Below are 19245 nucleotides of genomic sequence, written 5' to 3'. Positions count from 1 at the left end.
GAGACCAGAAAAACATGCAACCGCATCCATCTCATTAAAATGTTTTAGTATGCTTACTATGTGTCTAGTTTTTTTTTAAATTTGTTTACATATACGTACCTTTATATATTTTTTATAAAATATGAACATGTGTGTATGTATTAATTAATAGTAATACTTAATGCCAAATAAAAGTGTTTACGACAAAACATGTTTTTTGCTCAGAGGGACCGCGGATTATTTTTTCAGATTTAAGAGGCCGTTGCATGAAAAAGTTTGGGATGCACTGCTGACCACGATAACACAATATTCAAGCGCCTACAAATGCTACTACCGTCTTTTTCCGAAAATAAGACACTGTCTTACTTTCTTTTTTGGTCCGAAATATGAGCTAGGTCTTACTATCGGGGGAGAGCTTACTTTTTACGTACAATAAGTACATTTATATATTTTCGGTTAATATTTATTTTTATATAGGAATTTTACATTTATTTCAAATTTATTCAAAAGGAGTCGTTTCATTTTCTTTTGGAACATAGTCATAACTAATCAAATTCTGAATTCCATCCTAAATTTCAATCAAGTCCATTTTCTGTTGAATCATTGGTCCGAATCTCTCATGTCCTGCAATATAGCTATCCTTAAATGAGTATTTATTGTCTAAGTAGCCTGTTCGAAGTGCATTGGAAACACAACAGTCAGTTATTTTATCCCATGAATTCTTTACCCAATTCGCAACTTCTTGTAGACCTTCACAAAATTTCCGCGTTGATTTCTCACCATTCTGTTTTCAATCTATTCATTCATCTCCACGCGCAAATTATCCTTAAAGGGCTTGCTTATTGCGATATCAAGTGTCTGGAGATAGGCAGTCATTCCCGCTGGAATCATAATTTTTATTTTCTTTGTCACGAATCGTGTGAAGTTTATGAGTCCTTGATTTCTTTTTGTTCTTATCAATACTAAAGTTTATCAGTTTCTCACTCACGTTTATAATTTTTTTTTAAAAAAAAAATTTTAATAAAAAAAATGTTTTTTTTTAAATGTGCGAAATAGCGAATTGTGCGAAAGTCAAAGGCTGCCTGTAAATAGTGTAGCACTAGCAATAATCGCCACATGTTGGCGTTCACCTTATTTTAACTAGGGCTTATTTTCGGGGGAGGGCTTATATTCCAAAAACTCCTGAAAATCACGCTAGGGCTTATTTTCGGAGGATGTCTTATTTTCGGAAAAAGACGGTATATGCAATATATCGTTTCATGCTGCACCATACCCTGAATATGTATACGCCCCTGCTAAAAATGTTGAATTAAGTAGTTGAAAAAGTATTATTAAAATGTACTTTTAAATATGCTTAACGCGTGTTAAGGGTTAAAAAGAAATAAAATGTTAATAGCATTTTGATTCTTAATTTTGACGAATTTGAGATATTAAATTAGCTCTTTCGGCGCTAAGCGAAACTTGGGACCGGCCTGCCATCAATTTGCCGGCGTGCAGAGCAAGGCAGCGAGTAGTGCGGTCGGCGTTGTCAGCTTTGTCAACGTTGTCAGAGCAACATGGCGATCCCAGACATCGCCGGTAAGTTGATTGATGACGTTCAACGTTGATTTTGAGTTCTGAGCGTGGCATCGTCCGTGTATTTCCAGTTCGAAGCAGCAGCGGCGTGGCTCTACTGGAAGGGCCGGAACGCTTCACGGAGCGCCCGTCGCCCCGCGAGAAAGCCAGCTCATGTCGCGCCATGGCCTTCAACCCCGCAGGGGACCGTTTCGCCTGGACCAACGGAACGAGGTTAGTCGCGATGCACCTTAGTTCATTTAAACCGGCGTTTCGATCGATGTGTTGTATTTCAGCATCGAAATTGTGCAGTCCAGTGGAAAGGGGTGGTCCAACTTCAAAAGCATTCCAGGGCCGAAGATATTCGACATTCAATTCTCTCCGTTGGGTAAACATCTGGCGTGCTGGGAGGTTTACAACATCGCCAAAGGAAATGAGGTTATAATCTATTCCAATAGGAAAAACGTTTTCTTAGATGTACAGTAAAACCCCGTTAATTGATATAACTCGTATGTGTACTTTTATCCACAAAAATGTAGATCGCAAAACATATCTAAATTTATTCCAATAAAATATGTGACCCATTATTTTTTATCAGTTATGATTATCTGAAAGAACCTTATGAGAGGAGTGCGGGCAAAATTGTAAATCTGTATACATCTTATTTTTTTAAAACAGATTTATCTAACATACTTATTTATTTCTAAAATTACCATTAACTACATTTCACTTATAAATGTTTATATATATATATATAGTACATATTATAGTACCAACCTCAATACTGCATAACCTTTTTAGTCCCAGACAATTTGGTCTAACATTGATTTGTAATGATAGGGGGTAATCCCAAACTTGCCATCTCTTTCTCAATTATGAATAATGATGAAATGGATAGCTCTTGAACTGACTGTGTTATCGCAAATATAGTATAGTAATCGCTTACAGATCAGTATAATTAGAGATGTCGGAACTCTTGTCCAATTGACTTTTGAGCACTCTTGAAATTAACTGCTCTTTTATATTATATGACATTTTCAATTCTATTCTTGACCGTTGAAATCAAACATATTTTTTGTATTTGTAGCAGGAAAAATTAGTTGCTCTTCTATATTATGGGATTTTCCAGTTTTTGCTATTAGTAATTGCTGCTTTTTTATTGATACGACCAGTTGCGGTCTTCTTAATCAGATTTGACTTAAAGCAAGTTCTTGTTTATTTATTTCAAAAAATTGACAGACTTACTAATGTGTTCACTTTGTTTTATTTCCAAATAACGTCAGAGATTGTCAAGCTGCGTACTTTCGAATGATAAACATTCGTGATATAGAAGTAATATACATAAAGAACTCTTTCCACGTCATCATTGCAGATATAAGTAAATCCAAATGATAAACATGGATTTTAAGATTGGTGCATCATCATCTGAGTCGCTCTCATCTATATTTTGCTTCATTGTTTTTTAATTTTAACATTAATACGTTAAAGTTGCTTTGCAGACCTCAGTTTGAGAACACTGGTCTAATACAACTATCTTTAGCTAGCAACAGAAAAAATAACATTGCAATATTTTGAAATGAAAAAGGTTTTTTTTTAAATTCACGCAATTTTTTTAGTTAAATATAATTATTGCTAATATTTAACACAATATTTTAATATTGTTTAGCGAAGCATATTCCGTAGACTATTTGGATAAAAATATGTCTGAATGAAGATAAAAATGTACAAATAGTAGAAAGAATTTCGTGTATGCAATACCTACTTTTGTTTTCATTTCGCCAGCCATCCCTATCAAATAAGTGGCCGGTAAGCCACAGCGGTGCATTTTTTTCTCTGTTACATAACATAATTACTGCTAGGCACTGTTAGGCTTGCCAGAGATAAAGCAAATGTATTCTTTTTATGTCGACACCTTAGGCATATCGTACAAAAATATCGAACATAATAAATTTAATTTTTTTAATTTGCACCGAAATATCTTTGCATAGGTTGGGTAGGTCGATATTTCGCCCCTCTGGGACTAAAAGGGATATTATTTTACTTTGTTATCCTACCCCGATATAACTACTTAGGTTAATTCCCTATAATGAGCATCATTTGATTCTCCACTTCTGCTTTCAAGTAAAAATTAATAAAAAAATATTGGTACAAAAAAAATTGTTATATTCACTATCAAAAAATAAAGATAAAATACCACATCTAATTTATACACATTGTAAAATCTCCACAATACGAGTTACTTTTCGCATTTACGTGTTTAAAATAGCAGGGTTTTACTGTGTTTATAATCTAATATTTTTAATTAAATAATAATACATAATTTACAAAAAGTTTAATTGATTTGCCCCGAAAGCCAGGATTAAATAAAATTATTTTTCCAGGGTATGCACAATATGTACCTGTACTCCGCTGAAACCGGAGAGCTCATCCAATCTTTTGTTCAAAAACAGCAAGCTAATTGGTTATATTTTGTCTATTTAAGCATATACATATAATGAGGATGTTTACTAATGTTTATTTTTACTTAGGCAACCCATGTGGTCATCTGACGAGAAGATTTTCGGTCGTCTTGTCAACAATGAAGTTATGTTCTATGAAAATTTAGACTTTAGCAAGCCGGCTGCCGTAGTCAATTGTTCAAAAGTGGCCACGTTTAGTTTGTCTCCGACTATTCACAATCGTAGCTTTGTCGTTTGTCATATGCCAGGTAATTTTCACATTTATATTTACTTTTTATGATTTTTAAAATTAATTTTTCAATATCAGGATCTACCAACTTGCCAACGCTTTGTAAAATGTTCCGTTACCCAAACTTTGAAATGAACCAAGCCCTGGCGAGCAAGGGATTCTTCCAGGTACTATAAAACAATATTTTCTTTATCTTTAAAAAATTATATTTTTTATAAAAAATGGATATTTGTAGGGTGATACGGTACAGTTTTTCTGGAATTGCAAAGGAACTAATGTATTATTTTTGACATCAACTGAAGTTGACAAATCAAATACAACCTATTACGGTAAACAAACGTTGCACTACGCCACCAGCAAAGGCGAAACAATCACTTTAACTCTAGGCGAGTATTAAATACGACTTACACATACATATATAACCAATTCTAAATCGACGATTGTTAATACAGACAAAGAAGGGCCAATCTATGATGTCGCGTGGAGTCCCAAAGGTCAAGAGTTCTGTGTGATCTACGGTTTAATGCCCGCTAAAGCCGTCATGTTCAATTTGGCATGCGATCCTGTGTTCAAATTTGGCACGGGACCACGTAATAGCATTTACTTCAGCCCGAACGGAAACAATATCCTTTTTAAATATCTATGTCTATATATTATGCCTTATATCATTATTTTTCTTAATGTAATATATAAGAGTCTTATTGTGTGGATTTGGTAATCTTCCTGGCCGCATGGAAGTGTGGGATACTGAGACTAAAAAGCAATTGTCTACTTGCGAAGCTCCTAATTCGACTGGTATCATTTGGGATCCTCGATCTGAGTGTTTTGTCAGTTTTACAACTGCTCCGAGATTGCGAGTCGATAACGGGTGTGTATTTTATATTATAACGTATTATTGTTTACAATATACATAATACATTATAATAATTGTTATTTTAGATTCAAAGTATGGCACAGTACTGGTGCGTTGATTTACGAATATAAATGGCCGTCTGGTGAATTGTTCGAGATGCTCTGGCAGCCTGGAAACTTCCCGGCCAGTAATTTGGCCAACAAGAAACCCAAATCGATAGCGCCGACTAAGCCAGTGGTTAGCAAGCCATATAGGCCTCCAGCTGCTCAAGGAGCCGAGTCATCGTTTAAGGTGCACGATGATGAAGAAAAACCGCATTTACCGGGACAGGTCAATTCCAACAACGGACCTTCGAAAGCAGCTTTGAAGCAAAAAAAGAAGCGCGAAGCCCGAAAGGCTAGAAAGGTCGAAGATCAAGTCACAGCTCCTGTTGTAAGCTCTCCGTTCGAGGACGATAGCAGCGACGACGACGGTTACAAGAAACCTTCCGGCGGAAAGACTTACGAACAGAAGATACGCGCCCCCGTTACAAACGATCCCGACAAAGACAAGAAGATGAAGAATATTATCAAGGTTTTATTTAGTTGCTTATGTATATTATATATTCTTTAATAAGAATTGTTTGTTTATATAAAAAAATATTTGTTTTACAGAAATTGGAAGCTATTGCCAAGCTGAAGAGCGACGTAGCTTCCGGAAAACCATTGGATACCAATCAGATGGCAAAGATAGCAAAGGAGAATGATTTGCTGAAAGAACTAGGCGAACTCAATTTATGATAAAATTGCATTTGAATCATGCTTAGATGTAATTTATATAACTATATATTATACATACATATATGAAAAGTATATAAGTTAAATAATATGGATATTAACAAATTTGTTAATTTGAGAGTTCAAATTTTTTACATTGTGTTGAATTTTTATCACCATCTGCATAAATTATTTTCAATTTGGTTTATGTATACTACTTCGATTACTTTTTTTTTTAAATTACATCTCAACAATACTGCTGAAGTGGATCGATTTATAAGTTGACTATTATTTTTTAACTATTACTGCCAACTTAATGTAATATGTACGCTTGAATGAGACGGTGTGTCGAACTTGAAAGATTTAATAATGTGAATATTTCAATAAAATTTATTTACTACGGAAATACATTTTAAAAAAGCTTCATAATTGTGTTTTATTTTTAATTTGTATTGTATGCTTTATAAAAAGCTTTGCTGCAGACGTAACCTTCCAAAAATTTCAATGCAGCTTCTTCGATTATCAATACTGGCCTCACTCAAAATGGCTACTATTGAAAACTATAAAATCGCTGAAAAGTCTTAGAGTGAAAATAGTACAAAAATATTTTATAATATATTAACTATTTACCTAAAAAATAAAGCCTTTCACACAGATATCTACATGATTTTTGACGCCTTTGCTGTAAGTATTTTTTTATTGAATTTTGTTAATGGAAGGATCCAGATGAGATTGTTGAAAGTTGTTCAGTGAAGTATATGTTTTATTATACTACGTTATAGTTGAGCTCGACCCAATTAACCCTTTACTGAAAATGAATTGGCAGTAGATAACTACATGCATTCAATTTTAAAGTTGAGAGTTCAACTTGTTTTATCAGTCATAATAATATATTATAAATAAAATATGTTTCATCGTCATTTATTTTGTTAAAAACAATACAGTAACTAAAAAATCCATGATCTATTAAATATGCTAATACTAAAACATTTTTTTAAGGAAAATATTCAAGAAATGGTAATATGTAATTCGAATTTAGAAACCATTTACTTGAACTAGTTTATTTTTTATCTTTTATTTCTGGTGATACTATTAATATATTTTAAGAATTTATTACCGGGGACTCGGAAATCAGCTTAGATACTATGATCATAATTAACTGTATTATTTTAAAAACTGCTCCATTAAATTTATGCTACTTTTCATTATAAATAAGCAGAAAAGTAAGTTTTGTAAAAAAAATTCAAAAAGTTTGACGCGTTCCATAAGTATACTTACAGTTTATGAAAAAATATATAAATTCTCAAGTAATTAATTGAGATATGTAATTAAAATCACAAAAAAAAATATACTAGGGTGAATCAAATGAAAACTTCAAATATCTTGTAATATAATTTTTTTACCAAATCTTCATAGCATTCAATACAAGTTTTCTAGAGCTTAAAACATATATTGTTTAAATGCACAGCAATCAGTGCATCGCCTGTTGCATGTCTTCGATCGATCAAACCTCGATGTGCAGTACAAAAATTTGAACATCAGTGGAAAGCCAGATCTAGTGAGTAAGGCGAATATTAATCGACCGTTGCAAACGTTGATAGGACAATAGGACCGAGCATTGATACCTTGCAACAGAACTGCCCCAGTTCCCAGTTTGTAGCGTACCCACTGCTACGGGGCCGATACGATTTTATTGCTTTTGACTTCTGAGAAGTGATAATTGTTTTTGCGCCCTCCTATTGACCAAACTTCGGTTTGAATATACTTTGACCAACACCCTTATATCAGAATTCGGTAAAGATAGCTATCATATTTTTAAAACATAGTGTAATATCCAAGTGCAGACAAACTATGGAGATGTGGCGTCTGTCATTACTTCTTCTTACGCTTATTTTACCTTGAGAGATAAATTGGTTTAGTTTGTATTTTGGACTTGACCTAATGAAAGTTCAAAAACTATAATTACTTTTAGAACTTTCATTAGGTCAAGTTGGGTTTTGTTAATTCGTGTAAGTTAGGTTTGTGTTTGAACAGCAGATGAATGTTTCGCAACTTTTAAATTAAGCTACATAGACATTTTAGAGCAGCATATAATTTCACTTGCGCCTGTCAGTTAAATTATATTTTCCTTAGTAGAAATATATCTACTGATGAAAATGTATTTTCATTTCACTGAAAAATACACATTCACTGTAACATTTGTACATCTCATGTAAATAAATAATGATAAGTATATAATATTACAACGTATGAAAAAGTTGAAATCATATAATTTGACTATCACCTGCAGGAAAATTATATTTTTACTGGTTAAAATATATATCTACCAGTGAAAATGTATTCCGATATGATTACACTGAAAGGGCACATTTACGAAAATATTTTCGAGATTGATTTTTTAATTTTTTTACATTCATTAAACCATTGATTTTATACAAAAATTCAAAAAAGGATCCATGACCTAATGAAACTTTTAAAACTATAATTAATTTTAGAACTTTCATTAGGTTAACTTTGTGTTTGAACAGTAAATGAACGTTTCGCAACTGACAAATTGAGTTTCATAGATATTTTATTGCAGCACATAATTTCATTAGCGCCTATAATTTAAATTATATTTTCACTAGTAAATATATATATATATATATATACTGGTGAAAAATACACATTCACTGTAACATTTATACACCGCATGTAAATAAATAATGATTAGTATGTAAATGTATATATATAACTATGTATGGAAAAGTTGAAATTATATAATTTTACTTTTTTTTCTTTTTTCTTTAGTTTTTTTATTTTCACTAGTATTGGTTCAAAATCAGTAACATCATTTCAGCATTTTCCAAGGGGAGAGTCAAAAATTAGCCAGTCAGTGGTGTTTTTTTTAATATTTTAATTTCATTAAAATTTATAATACTTCATAAAATGACATGCATTTTTCTGGACATTCTAGGGGGGGGGGGCAAGTTCCCTCATCTGCCCCTCCACCCAAAATGATCTTCCTGATTAACTCAAAGTAAATAAATAGCTAATTTTATAGATTCAGTTTTTGTTTATAATTTAATAAAAAAGCCTAATTAAAAATATACATATGAATGTATATTTTTAATTAGCAGTTTTTATTATCTTAAAAATATTAAATCAGAAACTTTATGAATCACTATTGAACTTTCAATCGTCAATAAATTGCAGTTTCACTCCTTAACTTCCCATGGTGTAGTGGGGCCAGAACTGCGTTCCGTCATATTTTCCCAAAAACGAGTCGCGTTCTGTCACAATTTGTTTGATCTATTAAAAATTCTTTGCGCCTAATTTAATTATCATCAACAGCTCATTTTTAGTTGGCGTACGTTGCTAATGCGATGGCTACTTTAAGCTACTGCTATGTTTTCGTGTTAAATTGCGAATCTTAAAAATATATGTAATACTGCTGCCAAGTTATAGAATAGCTAAATTTGTATTGCAGTTTAAAGATTTTATTTGACACACTTTTCCTTGGCATTAAAAAAAGCAAGTTGCTCTAAATCATTATAATCGAAAATTGAAACTAAAACACTAAAAATATGTATAATTAAAAAATGTTATGAACCCCTGACTCTGCTAGTCGATATTATATATAGATATAAATGCTGGTAGTTGACATCGTGCAACCGGCAATGTCACTTGTTCACTGGTGATGAGCGTTATTGTATCAATTTTAATTGATAAAAGTAAGTGTTTATTCTGCTACTTATTTATCTACTCTACTTGACCTACGTATTCTCTTAAACTTGTGTAAAACATTAAAACTGCATCTGTAAATGTACCATGACAACAATAACGTGAAAGAGATTCTGAATTCTAATAGCTATTCACGTCTATATATATTGTAAAATATTATAATCAATAATTTTTAATTCTTCAACTACTAAATATAAGAAAATTCCACAGCGCTTTTAACATCGTCAGATTTTTTCAATATAACAATTTTTAGCATACGTTTTATAGTATAGTTAGTTTATTGCACGATATGATTTTTTATCTAGCTTACGTGATACGTATCATATTATTGTTTAAGCACATGTGATTAATTGGACTTAATAGATAATACGATATAATGATATGGTAACAAATCGAAGTGCTATGATTTTCAAACTCATTTTTATACAGACTATTATCTATTTTCTTACATCTTTACAATAAAAAATAGTTTATAAAATAATATTGTATATTTTAAATAATAAATGCAGCGAATTAATTTTATGCAACAATTTAAAATCATCGTTTTTGTTCCACAGATTGTAAAACTGTTGTCTCTTGCAGTATAACGTTTCGATAACAATTTTAAAATCTTGACTTTGCCTTATCTTTACTCGTCAGTTTTATCTGTGATCTATTTACTTGTTCTCTTCTACTCCTTCATTTACCGATGCACGTAAACGTAGATAATTTTTTTCAATGTATGATTTTTTATTAATAATTATTGTCATAAATAAATTTATTTTTAGAGTCGTTGCTTTTAGCTGAAAATCATTTTTTACTTTTTTGAATCAGTGAGTTGCATCGAAACCAGTTTCAAATACAAAAATAAAAACCAAAAACGCAAAGTCAACGTCCCGATAAGGCTTTAATGTGGAAAACATCCTTCGTTGAGGACATCCAATAAGCCTTTTCAAGACATGCAAATCTTAGTAATACTTCCTCGGTAAAAAAATATCGATCTGGTTTTCATTCGATACGTTCAAATGGCTTCTTTGCACGCATACTCGAACGATGCTTTCCTATCGATGCACACGCTGCATCAAATTTATAGTAATATATTTTAATACCTAATCGACGATTGAACTTTGTACATATTTCCAATGAATGACACTTGACCGCTTATTATCAGAAAATATGAATAATAACCACGTGACTAACGTTATTTATAAAAGGATATAACATATAGTGCAAGGTTGAAATTATTGACCTTCAATTAGAAAAGATAAACGTGACTGTTACTCATTGCATAAATAACTAGCATATTGCACTATTCAGACTAGTTTATTCAAATAAAATCGTCATCGTTAAGAAAATGATAATAAATTATTTTAATTAATCCTTATATATATATATATATATATATGATATAACTACAACTATCCGCTATCTACCTACACTAAATGATTAATCTTATAAAGCTTAACCTTTTATAGTCCATAGTTTTTTAATAAATGCTGCTATAAGTCCATGCCATTATGAATGAATATATTTAATTAAATAATTTAACGATCATTAAATATAATAAAAAGAAAAAATAAATATTTCTTCTATATATTATATTAAATATATAAATTTTATTTTAGCAGAATTAACTTTAGAAGTTAAATTAAACAAAATTAACTATTTTAATAAAATTTTCAATCAATAAATATATATTAAAATACATTTTATTTAATCTAATATTCGTCAGCAACGTATTTTAAATAAAAAAAATTGTTGTTTTGTTTGTCGCTATTCTCTCATTGTTTTAAAGTAGATATTGTTTATCAGGGGTAGCTAAAATGTTGAACGAAAACATTTTAGATAAGATCCCTAGCGTGTAGTCACTCCAATATCGAATAAATCATTATTTAAAAGCTAAATTTATAGAAGTAGTAAAAAAACTGATGTTATTTAAAAAAAACAGCAGTTTATAGCAATACATACAAATTTTCCTACTGAGCGGCCAAGTACACCTCATCATTATATTTCTAAAGATAGCAGTTAATGAGTATAACAGCAATGGTTATACGTGTAAATTGGCTAGCTCCACTAGTGCCACTTTAATCCCACTATTCTGATACATATCAAAGGAACGTATATTGGTCAAAATGGATATAAAAAATAAATCGTTTAGTAATATTATTTATATTGTATTATATATATTGTAAATGATTTTACTTAAAAAAACATTCAACGTTCACACACTTTTAGAAACCCACTGAAATTTTTTCTTAGCTACTTGAACTCAAACTCCAAAAGATTGACCTATTCATATTTATAGTTTCTTCGCATTTTTTGAGTAAATCCATTTACTCAAAAAACACTTCAGGAACGATATGCAATCTAGATTTATATTAACATTCTAACTACAACCATTGCTGCCAATATTTCAACAGCTAGTCTAGATTTTTCATTTGTCCAGATATCACTGCAAATGGAAAACATTCGCTCTAAGTTGGTAAACACAATTCCATTACAATCAAAAATTTTATATTGTCATAGGCAATATTTTGCTTTTTCAACAAATCAAAAATAGTCATCTATTTCTTATCAATTACATCTTCAGTCCACTCTTTCTTTAATGGTATTGTTGATTTTGTGTACTTCGTCAAATAACAAATTGTCGTTGATGGAAATGTTTAAATTTTCCATCATGAATAAATCTGTTTCAAGAATTTGATTCCATTCAATACTATTCAGTCAAACACAGTTGTATATTTATTAGATTGCTGAGTCCAATTTTACAAATACTCAAAAGCATTTTTATGAACTACACTGCTTCTTTAGTTAATTATCTTCTTACTCCCAGTATCTCTTCCAATTTATCAAAATGAGTAATTACAACTAATGGTAGAAAAGTTCCATCAATACAATATTTAAGCTGTTCCTTTAATATTTTACATTGCACAGATATTTCTGTTGGAGTTATATTTGCTCTTTCAATATTTTTTACAAGTAAATGAAACATAGCTGCTTGTTTGCAAATAAAACATAGAATTAGTTTAGCAGATTTATTTAAAAAAGGACATTTTTCCAAACTTAGGAAGCATGACTTTAAAGAGGTTCGAATAATTGCAACACTCGTTCAACAGCCGGCATTGGAGTCAACCATCTCGTTTTGAAATACCTTAATAGTTTTTTTGTAATCAACCGAGGCTTCTTCGCAATTTATTTTAAGGAGGTGACTCGTATCGTGAATCGCTCAGAATGTAAATATATTTGAGGTATAACAACTTCAAAATCAGTTGCCATACAGTTAATGGCATTGCAGTGTTAATGCAATGGAAGCAATATGGGCATTACATACAATTCCAAGAATTATTTTATGAAGTAAATGCATTAATTTCTTATATCCATTTTTATTCCCTTTGCGATTTATAGCGCCAAAGTTGGTATTGGTATTATCAGCACACACAGCAATAACCTTATCACTTTAATTATGACTATCTATTAATTTTTATACTAATTTGATAATATTTAAGATGCTTCGCCGTTAATTGCTGGTAAAGTAAAAACTTTAGTTTGTATTCGTGTTTCAAAATTAAAATAACGCTTCTTTATTTCGAGGCATCTGAGAGAAGCGGTTCAAATTTTACCTCGTCTAAATCGATAGGAGGATAATACATATATTTCTAATAATAAAGTTTTCTGGCAGTCAGTAAATAAAACTATGCTAGTAAATTACATTTTTTTTATTTAATTTTAATTGACCTTTTACCTTTTTTCTCGTTGTTTTTTTTAATGGAGTTTTTTTTTATAAATAACCGCTATTTTAAAATAAGATGGTAGTTCAAGCTGGCTTACGAGCTTAGTTAATAAATTTATAATTATGTATTTTTTTCTAAAAAGTTTAATGAAATCTGCGACATAAACTACGGTATTTATCGTGTCCCCTATATCCATTATATTAACTCATAAAGAGAAATAATATTTCTACACAATATTAAAACTAAAAGGCAAATGTGGCTCGCGAGTCTGAAAAAGTTACCGATCCCTGCTCTAGAAGTACAATAATATTTTTTAAGCCGATAAATTAGCATTAACATGTCATGTGATATTTATATATAGTTAGTCATATATTTTACAAATGTTCACATATCGCAATTTCTGTATTTGTATTGTTTATATCTGTGACATTCGCGTTTCCATTTATAAACCAATTGCGCAATAGTACGCAAGAGACTGCCAAAATCTGAAACTCAATCTATATCAACTGAAAGAATGTTTTTATTATTCTACGCTCAATTAATGCAGCATTGATTTTCTCATGGTCTTATAGTTTATCCAACTCGAAATCTTAAACCTGATTTTTCATAAGCAATTAATTAGTAATTAAAACCATTGATCATTAATAATTAAAAATGCGCAGTGAAATGCCATAGTATTTTATTTTCAAAATTTTATTGCTAAAAAAACAATAGAGTTTTTAAATTTACAATTTTTTTAATTATTAATTTCTAAAAATGCAATTTTAATGCGCAGTTATATTATTTTTGTCGAGACATGCGAATATCGTATTAGTACTAGTAGTCCCCCAGAACATCATGGATGATGTAGTGTTCTGATTTTGTTAAATATTATTTAGCGATTTTCTTTCACATTCTGAAAAAAGTCTGCCATAGAACTTTCTAGTCCATTCGTACACTTGCTTGAGTAATACTCTTGCATCACCACACTGAACTATCATTCTACTGTTGTTTCATGCGTGATTCGTACTGCCTACTACTGATACATAAAATAAATTACTGATAATTTACAGGACAATTGGTTTGATTTTTTATTACATATTTAAGGTTTTTGTTTGACTCGCTTTTGTATAATTTTATTATATTTACATTTAAAATAATTGGGAGCAAATAATAATTTTAATTTCAAGTAATTTTATTAATTTTAAAACAAACTACTTAGCGAAATATTTTCATTTTCATTTTTTAATATAAAATACAAACCAAACAGATCTAATATATTTATTATTAATTATATTTAGATAAATTGATTTTTATAAATGCTTCTTTATTATTTAAACTATTTTATTTATTATATAAACCTGAATCTCTGAATTCAGTGATGTTATAATGGCAACACATACCACATCTTTAGTTATTGTATGTACATACGAAGTATTTATGTATGTACATACAGATCTCAGGGTCACTTTGTAAATACATAGTCCCTAGCGTGTAGGAAAATCAATAAAGCATGTTATCTAATTAAATGGTTTATTAATGTTCACTTAAAAATTCTTAATTATAACATTATTTCTATTTCAGATTTACATTAAAAAATCACTTCAATGATTAATATATAAAAATGGATAGTGACAATATATTATTGATAGATAACGGAGACCTAAGATCCATCGAAGTTAAGAATGTACGGCCCGAGAAGAAAATCAAGTTCTTGGAAAGTGAGGAGGACGAAAACCGAATCACTAACGATGTAGCTGGAAGTTCTGCTATTGACGCTCGAATCCAAAATCTCAGGCATGTGTGCTCAAGTGACGACAAAGCGAGTACAGAACAGGGTTTAGTTTGTTCTTGTAACGTAACTAAATCGCCAACAGTTGATATTACGTATAGAAGAAGTAGAAGTTGGTGCGGAGTAAGTGATGAGACTTCCAGTGAAGCCAGAGGATTCAGAGAAAGGTATAATATTATAATTTTTCATGAAATATATAATCCTATTAAATTGTATGTATTTAGTTTCAGATTACTGAGGACGCAAGCACGACCTTTACCTACTAGAATAAGAACATTTTCAAAATCACAAATATTAACATTGATAACGATCGCTTTAGTCGATTTTATGAGTTTTTGCTCAATGTCAATCATGGCTCCGTTTTTTCCTAGAGAAGCTCAAGAGAAAGGATTGAGTGAAGCAATGTCCGGTCTAGTGTTTAGCTTTTATGCGTTTGTTATGTTTCTAACTTCTCCACTATTTGGAAAACTTGTAAGTTAATACTAATAGCAATCTATTATCTTTGTAATGCAAATTTGTTGTATAGTAATAAGTTATGTTTCAGTTACCAGTTTTAGGCGCAAAATTTGTTTTTATATCTGGCGTGTTCGTAACAGGAACATGCAATATTTTATTCGGGTATGTACATATATATTAATTATCTCTATATTCTTATTGATATTGCAATATTTAATAACCTAATTTTTAGATTTTTGGAATACATTTATGATTATGAACGCTTTACTACATTCTGCTTCATGATTCGTGGTTTTGAAGCTCTCGGAGCCAGTGCTTATTCTACCGCAAGCTACGTTTTCGTAGTGAACGCTTTTCCAAACAATATTTCAGCCGTGCTTGGTATTTTAGAAACATTCATTGGTCTGGGAATGTCAGTTGGACCCGCCATCGGAGGATTACTTTATTCCGTATGTGATGTTTAAATCTTAAACATACAGATGCTTGTAAAATTATATGATTAAAATATTTTGTTGTGTTTAGGAAGGTAGGGGGCTTCGGGCTGCCATTTTACGTCCTCGGTATTGCAATGGTTTTGACTATACCAATAAATTTCTTCTTGTTACCAGCTGAAGAAGGTTATTACAAGTTCAATTATGATTATTAAAACAATATTAAGTATAACTAACCCATTTCCATGACTTCTTCTAGAAAACACCATTCATAATCTAACTGGATCTATATTGAATTTGTTCAAAGTTCCAACAGTATTTATCATTAGCTTGGTGATCATCGTTGTATCCAACACCTGGGCATTTTTAGATCCGACTCTAGAACCGCATCTGAGACAATTCGATCTATCGACCGAGCACGTCGGATTAATTTTTCTTCTTTTTTCCGGACTATATGGGATTTCAAGTCCATTTTGGGGCTGGCTCTCTGACAAGTATGGCACAATTGATCATTATTTCATTTATTCATAAGAGTAATAAACAATTTTATGTAACAGGATTGATAGACATTGGTGTATGATGGTATGGGGTCTAATGTTCTGTACGGTCGGACTATTACTTCTTGGACCATCGCCATTATTACCGTTTTTAAAAAGGTTTTAATAACACAATATAATTATATTTTAATTTTCCTTTATTTAATGAATACAAATTTCAGTTCGTTAACTTTAAACATAATAGGACTATCCATTATTGGCATATCTGTAGCGTTGACTCTCTTACCGACGTTTCAAGGTGTACTCTTGAGCTCAGTGTAAGTTTTCTCCTATTCTCACTTATCTTAAATAAACAATTAACGGCATATATTAAAATATTTATAGAGAAGAAGGTGGTTGTAGTTACAATTTGGCAACTTATGGAGCCGTTGCTGGTGTATGGAGCTGTATGTATTCGTTAGGCGAAGTTATAGGTCCTTCGTTGGGCGGTATCTTCTTAAAAAATTATGGTTTTCCCATTTGCTCCACGATTATGGCATCGTTAACGTTCACATTGGTACGTCTTAAAATGAATATGTTTATTATTTATGTAATGCATATTGTAATTTGATTATAGGCTATCATAACACTATTGTTCTTTTCTATCAAAGAAAATATAAAACCATCGAGAAGTTCGACTACATCAGAAATAACCGTTTCTGATAACGGATGTTCGAATAGCAACGATTCAGAGTCGAACGAGGGTCAACCGCTGTTATCTAGAAGTGGGGAGTTTTATAAAAGTTTCGAGAATCATAGTGAATTGTTCAATGTAACTGGTGAGTTTAATTTATTAATTCTATTATCTAAAATTAAAATTATTAAAAATAACTAATATATTTACAACAAACTTGTACAAAATGAAATATAATCAGCAAAGTACATTCAAATAGGTGTTCGTATTCATATAGATATACAGATAAAATGTAGTTGTCAGTATATTGAGTGGTGGTGTTGAACGAGGAAAAGTTCAGGTTTATCAAAAAGGGATTGTAGCAAACGATCGGGAGTAATGTAGACTTGTAGAGTAGTACTCCTCGTGGTGCTGAGTCGAGTGGTGCTCTCTGAGTTGTGTTGATGTGAGGAAATGTCATGTTTCTCATTTGTTTTCTTGGACAAATGGGAGAGAATTGTTGCTTCCGATAATGACAAAAATATCTGTTTAACAATATATATGGTGTACGAGACAATGGTAATTGATTGATGCCTGTTTTGAAGGTACTTTGGTGCGGTTAAGTAGTTTTTGTTACAGTAGTTAAAAATATTAGCTTTTGAAAGCTTGTGTGGCTATTGTGGCTTTGTTGCTCTTCATATTCACATAATTTGTTATGCATCCTAGTAAACTTAGCCCAAATATAATTGAAATGTAGAGAATTTATATTTCTTTCGAACGTAATACCGAGGTCTTTAGTGTAATTCTCTAGTAATAAGAAAAGTACAATGGTAATAAAGATCTGGAAAACGACACGTCATGGCACTTCCAATGCTAAAAGATATCCAGATCGGTCTGCAAAGACGAATTGAACACTTTCGAGTCTTAAATATATGTCTGTCGTTTATGAATAATAGAAACAACACTGGTCTCAGGTCTCAAATGATGCAATCTAAACAATCGTACATACCTCTCGATTTGTCAGCATCTGCAAGAACTTAAGCAACGAATTTTACACACATAAAATTAAGCAATCTTTATTTTTGTAGTGCTTTTTAAATATTGATTATCATTTATAATATTTTATACTTTAAGACAAAATTTACCGTCTTTGTTATACCAATGAATAACATATAATATAAAATATATTAAAACTAGATTTACAGAACCAGTAAAATTGATGGGTTTCTGATTTGATCTGTATCACACAGTATTTTTTATCACTTTTTATATTTGAACAATGCAAATATTTACACTATTTTTATTTTTGAAAATCTGGCCACTATATACCATCAAACTGACAGGTTTATATCCGTAAATCTAGTGTTAGGGGAAGAGCAATTGTCTGACGTAAAGCTTCTGATTCATATATCTTTACATACATCATACCCCCCAATAACACGATAAATTGGGAACGTGCTATTCGGGTGCGTGTAGTTGGGGGACTAGAAGATACAATTTTTTGCAATACGTACTTACGAATCAGGCGCGTGGCGAGATATCATCCCTTTGGCTCGCACATACATAAAGTAACGGGCACCCAAACAGCACGTTCCTAATTTACCATGTTATTAATAACAATTAAATATGAGCTAAATTGTATTAATATATATGCCAAAAAATATTACTGAATTAATGTAAATAAAACTCAATGTTTTAGGTGAGACGGTAACAAGAACCAGAAGTCAGTCGATGCCAAGAACACAATTTTTTGATGTTTCAAATACTAGTGAAAAACACGAGGAAAGGTTGAGAGTAATAGAAATGTTGAAACATAACATTAACAAAGTGAATTATTATAAACAAAACAGAAAGGATAGTAACGACGTAAGTTTGAACATGCTAAACAAATCTTTACGAAATATGCATTTCATGAAATTTTTAATTTCAGGATGATGATTTAGATAAATTAGATGAAAAGACTGATGTACGGGGCACAATAAATATATCTTTAGGTGGTGCTTGTGAAGTATAGAAAAACATCTTAATTAATTATTGTGATATTTCTTTTAAAATAATAAAATCTTGTTATATTATAGAATAAAAGTTGTATATGCATGATTATGTTTCCGTTTATGCCTATTAAACGACTTTAAAATATATTAATTTTCATTATCGGAACACGTTCATCAAATTA

The 19245-nt window shown here is 31.0% G+C and overlaps 2 protein-coding genes across 7 annotated transcripts; both read left to right on the top strand.

Moving 5' to 3' along the window:
- The first annotated feature begins 1415 nt into the window (after nucleotides 1-1415).
- On the top strand, nucleotides 1416-6255 carry eIF2A (eukaryotic translation initiation factor 2A). Its single transcript, XM_088195095.1, has 11 exons — nucleotides 1416-1557; nucleotides 1626-1767; nucleotides 1830-1971; nucleotides 3915-3994; nucleotides 4062-4240; nucleotides 4300-4388; nucleotides 4457-4607; nucleotides 4674-4844; nucleotides 4915-5089; nucleotides 5161-5647; nucleotides 5728-6255. Exons 1-11 carry the CDS (start codon nucleotides 1536-1538, stop codon nucleotides 5851-5853), a joined length of 1764 nt encoding a protein of 587 aa, XP_088051221.1. The 5' UTR covers nucleotides 1416-1535; the 3' UTR covers nucleotides 5854-6255.
- A 3193-nt stretch (nucleotides 6256-9448) lies between these two features.
- LOC148230925 (MFS-type transporter SLC18B1-like) lies at nucleotides 9449-19208 on the top strand. Of its 6 annotated transcripts, none has more exons than XM_088193794.1 (13): nucleotides 9449-9542; nucleotides 14826-15200; nucleotides 15258-15504; nucleotides 15578-15651; nucleotides 15722-15938; nucleotides 16012-16106; nucleotides 16180-16414; nucleotides 16478-16576; nucleotides 16639-16734; nucleotides 16802-16973; nucleotides 17034-17235; nucleotides 18769-18935; nucleotides 19000-19208. In XM_088193794.1, the coding sequence occupies exons 6-13, from the start codon at nucleotides 16058-16060 to the stop codon at nucleotides 19081-19083; spliced, it is 1104 nt and encodes a 367-aa protein (XP_088049920.1). In that variant the 5' UTR covers nucleotides 9449-9542; nucleotides 14826-15200; nucleotides 15258-15504; nucleotides 15578-15651; nucleotides 15722-15938; nucleotides 16012-16057; the 3' UTR covers nucleotides 19084-19208. The 6 variants fall into 6 exon arrangements, with proteins under 6 accessions (XP_088049920.1, XP_088049918.1, XP_088049916.1 ...); XM_088193792.1 differs by having other exon boundaries at nucleotides 9463-9542; nucleotides 15722-15942; nucleotides 16020-16106; XM_088193790.1 differs by having other exon boundaries at nucleotides 9477-9542; nucleotides 16016-16106.
- Nucleotides 19209-19245: the final 37 nt, after the last annotated feature.

The sequence above is a fragment of the Plectrocnemia conspersa genome, unplaced genomic scaffold, assembly GCF_051122295.1.
Source record: "Plectrocnemia conspersa isolate PC_06_02 unplaced genomic scaffold, ASM5112229v1 ptg000010l, whole genome shotgun sequence".
Taxonomy (NCBI): domain Eukaryota; kingdom Metazoa; phylum Arthropoda; class Insecta; order Trichoptera; family Polycentropodidae; genus Plectrocnemia; species Plectrocnemia conspersa.
This window is presented reverse-complemented; position numbering and strand designations above follow the sequence as displayed.

Excerpts from the sequence above, each read along its gene's own strand:
- eIF2A (XM_088195095.1), top strand. The coding sequence starts at position 1,536 with ATGGCGATCCCAGACATCGCCG. Across the intron at positions 1,558-1,625 it reads GGCGATCCCAGACATCGCCG|TTCGAAGCAGCAGCGGCGTG; the intron begins GTAAGTTGATTG and ends GTGTATTTCCAG. Across the intron at positions 5,090-5,160 it reads AGATTGCGAGTCGATAACGG|ATTCAAAGTATGGCACAGTA; the intron begins GTGTGTATTTTA and ends TTGTTATTTTAG.
- LOC148230925 (XM_088193792.1), top strand. The coding sequence starts at position 14,866 with ATGGATAGTGACAATATATTATTGATAGATAACGGAGACCTAAGATCC. Across the intron at positions 16,415-16,477 it reads TGGGGCTGGCTCTCTGACAA|GATTGATAGACATTGGTGTA; the intron begins GTATGGCACAAT and ends TTTATGTAACAG. Across the intron at positions 17,236-18,768 it reads TGAATTGTTCAATGTAACTG|GTGAGACGGTAACAAGAACC; the intron begins GTGAGTTTAATT and ends TCAATGTTTTAG.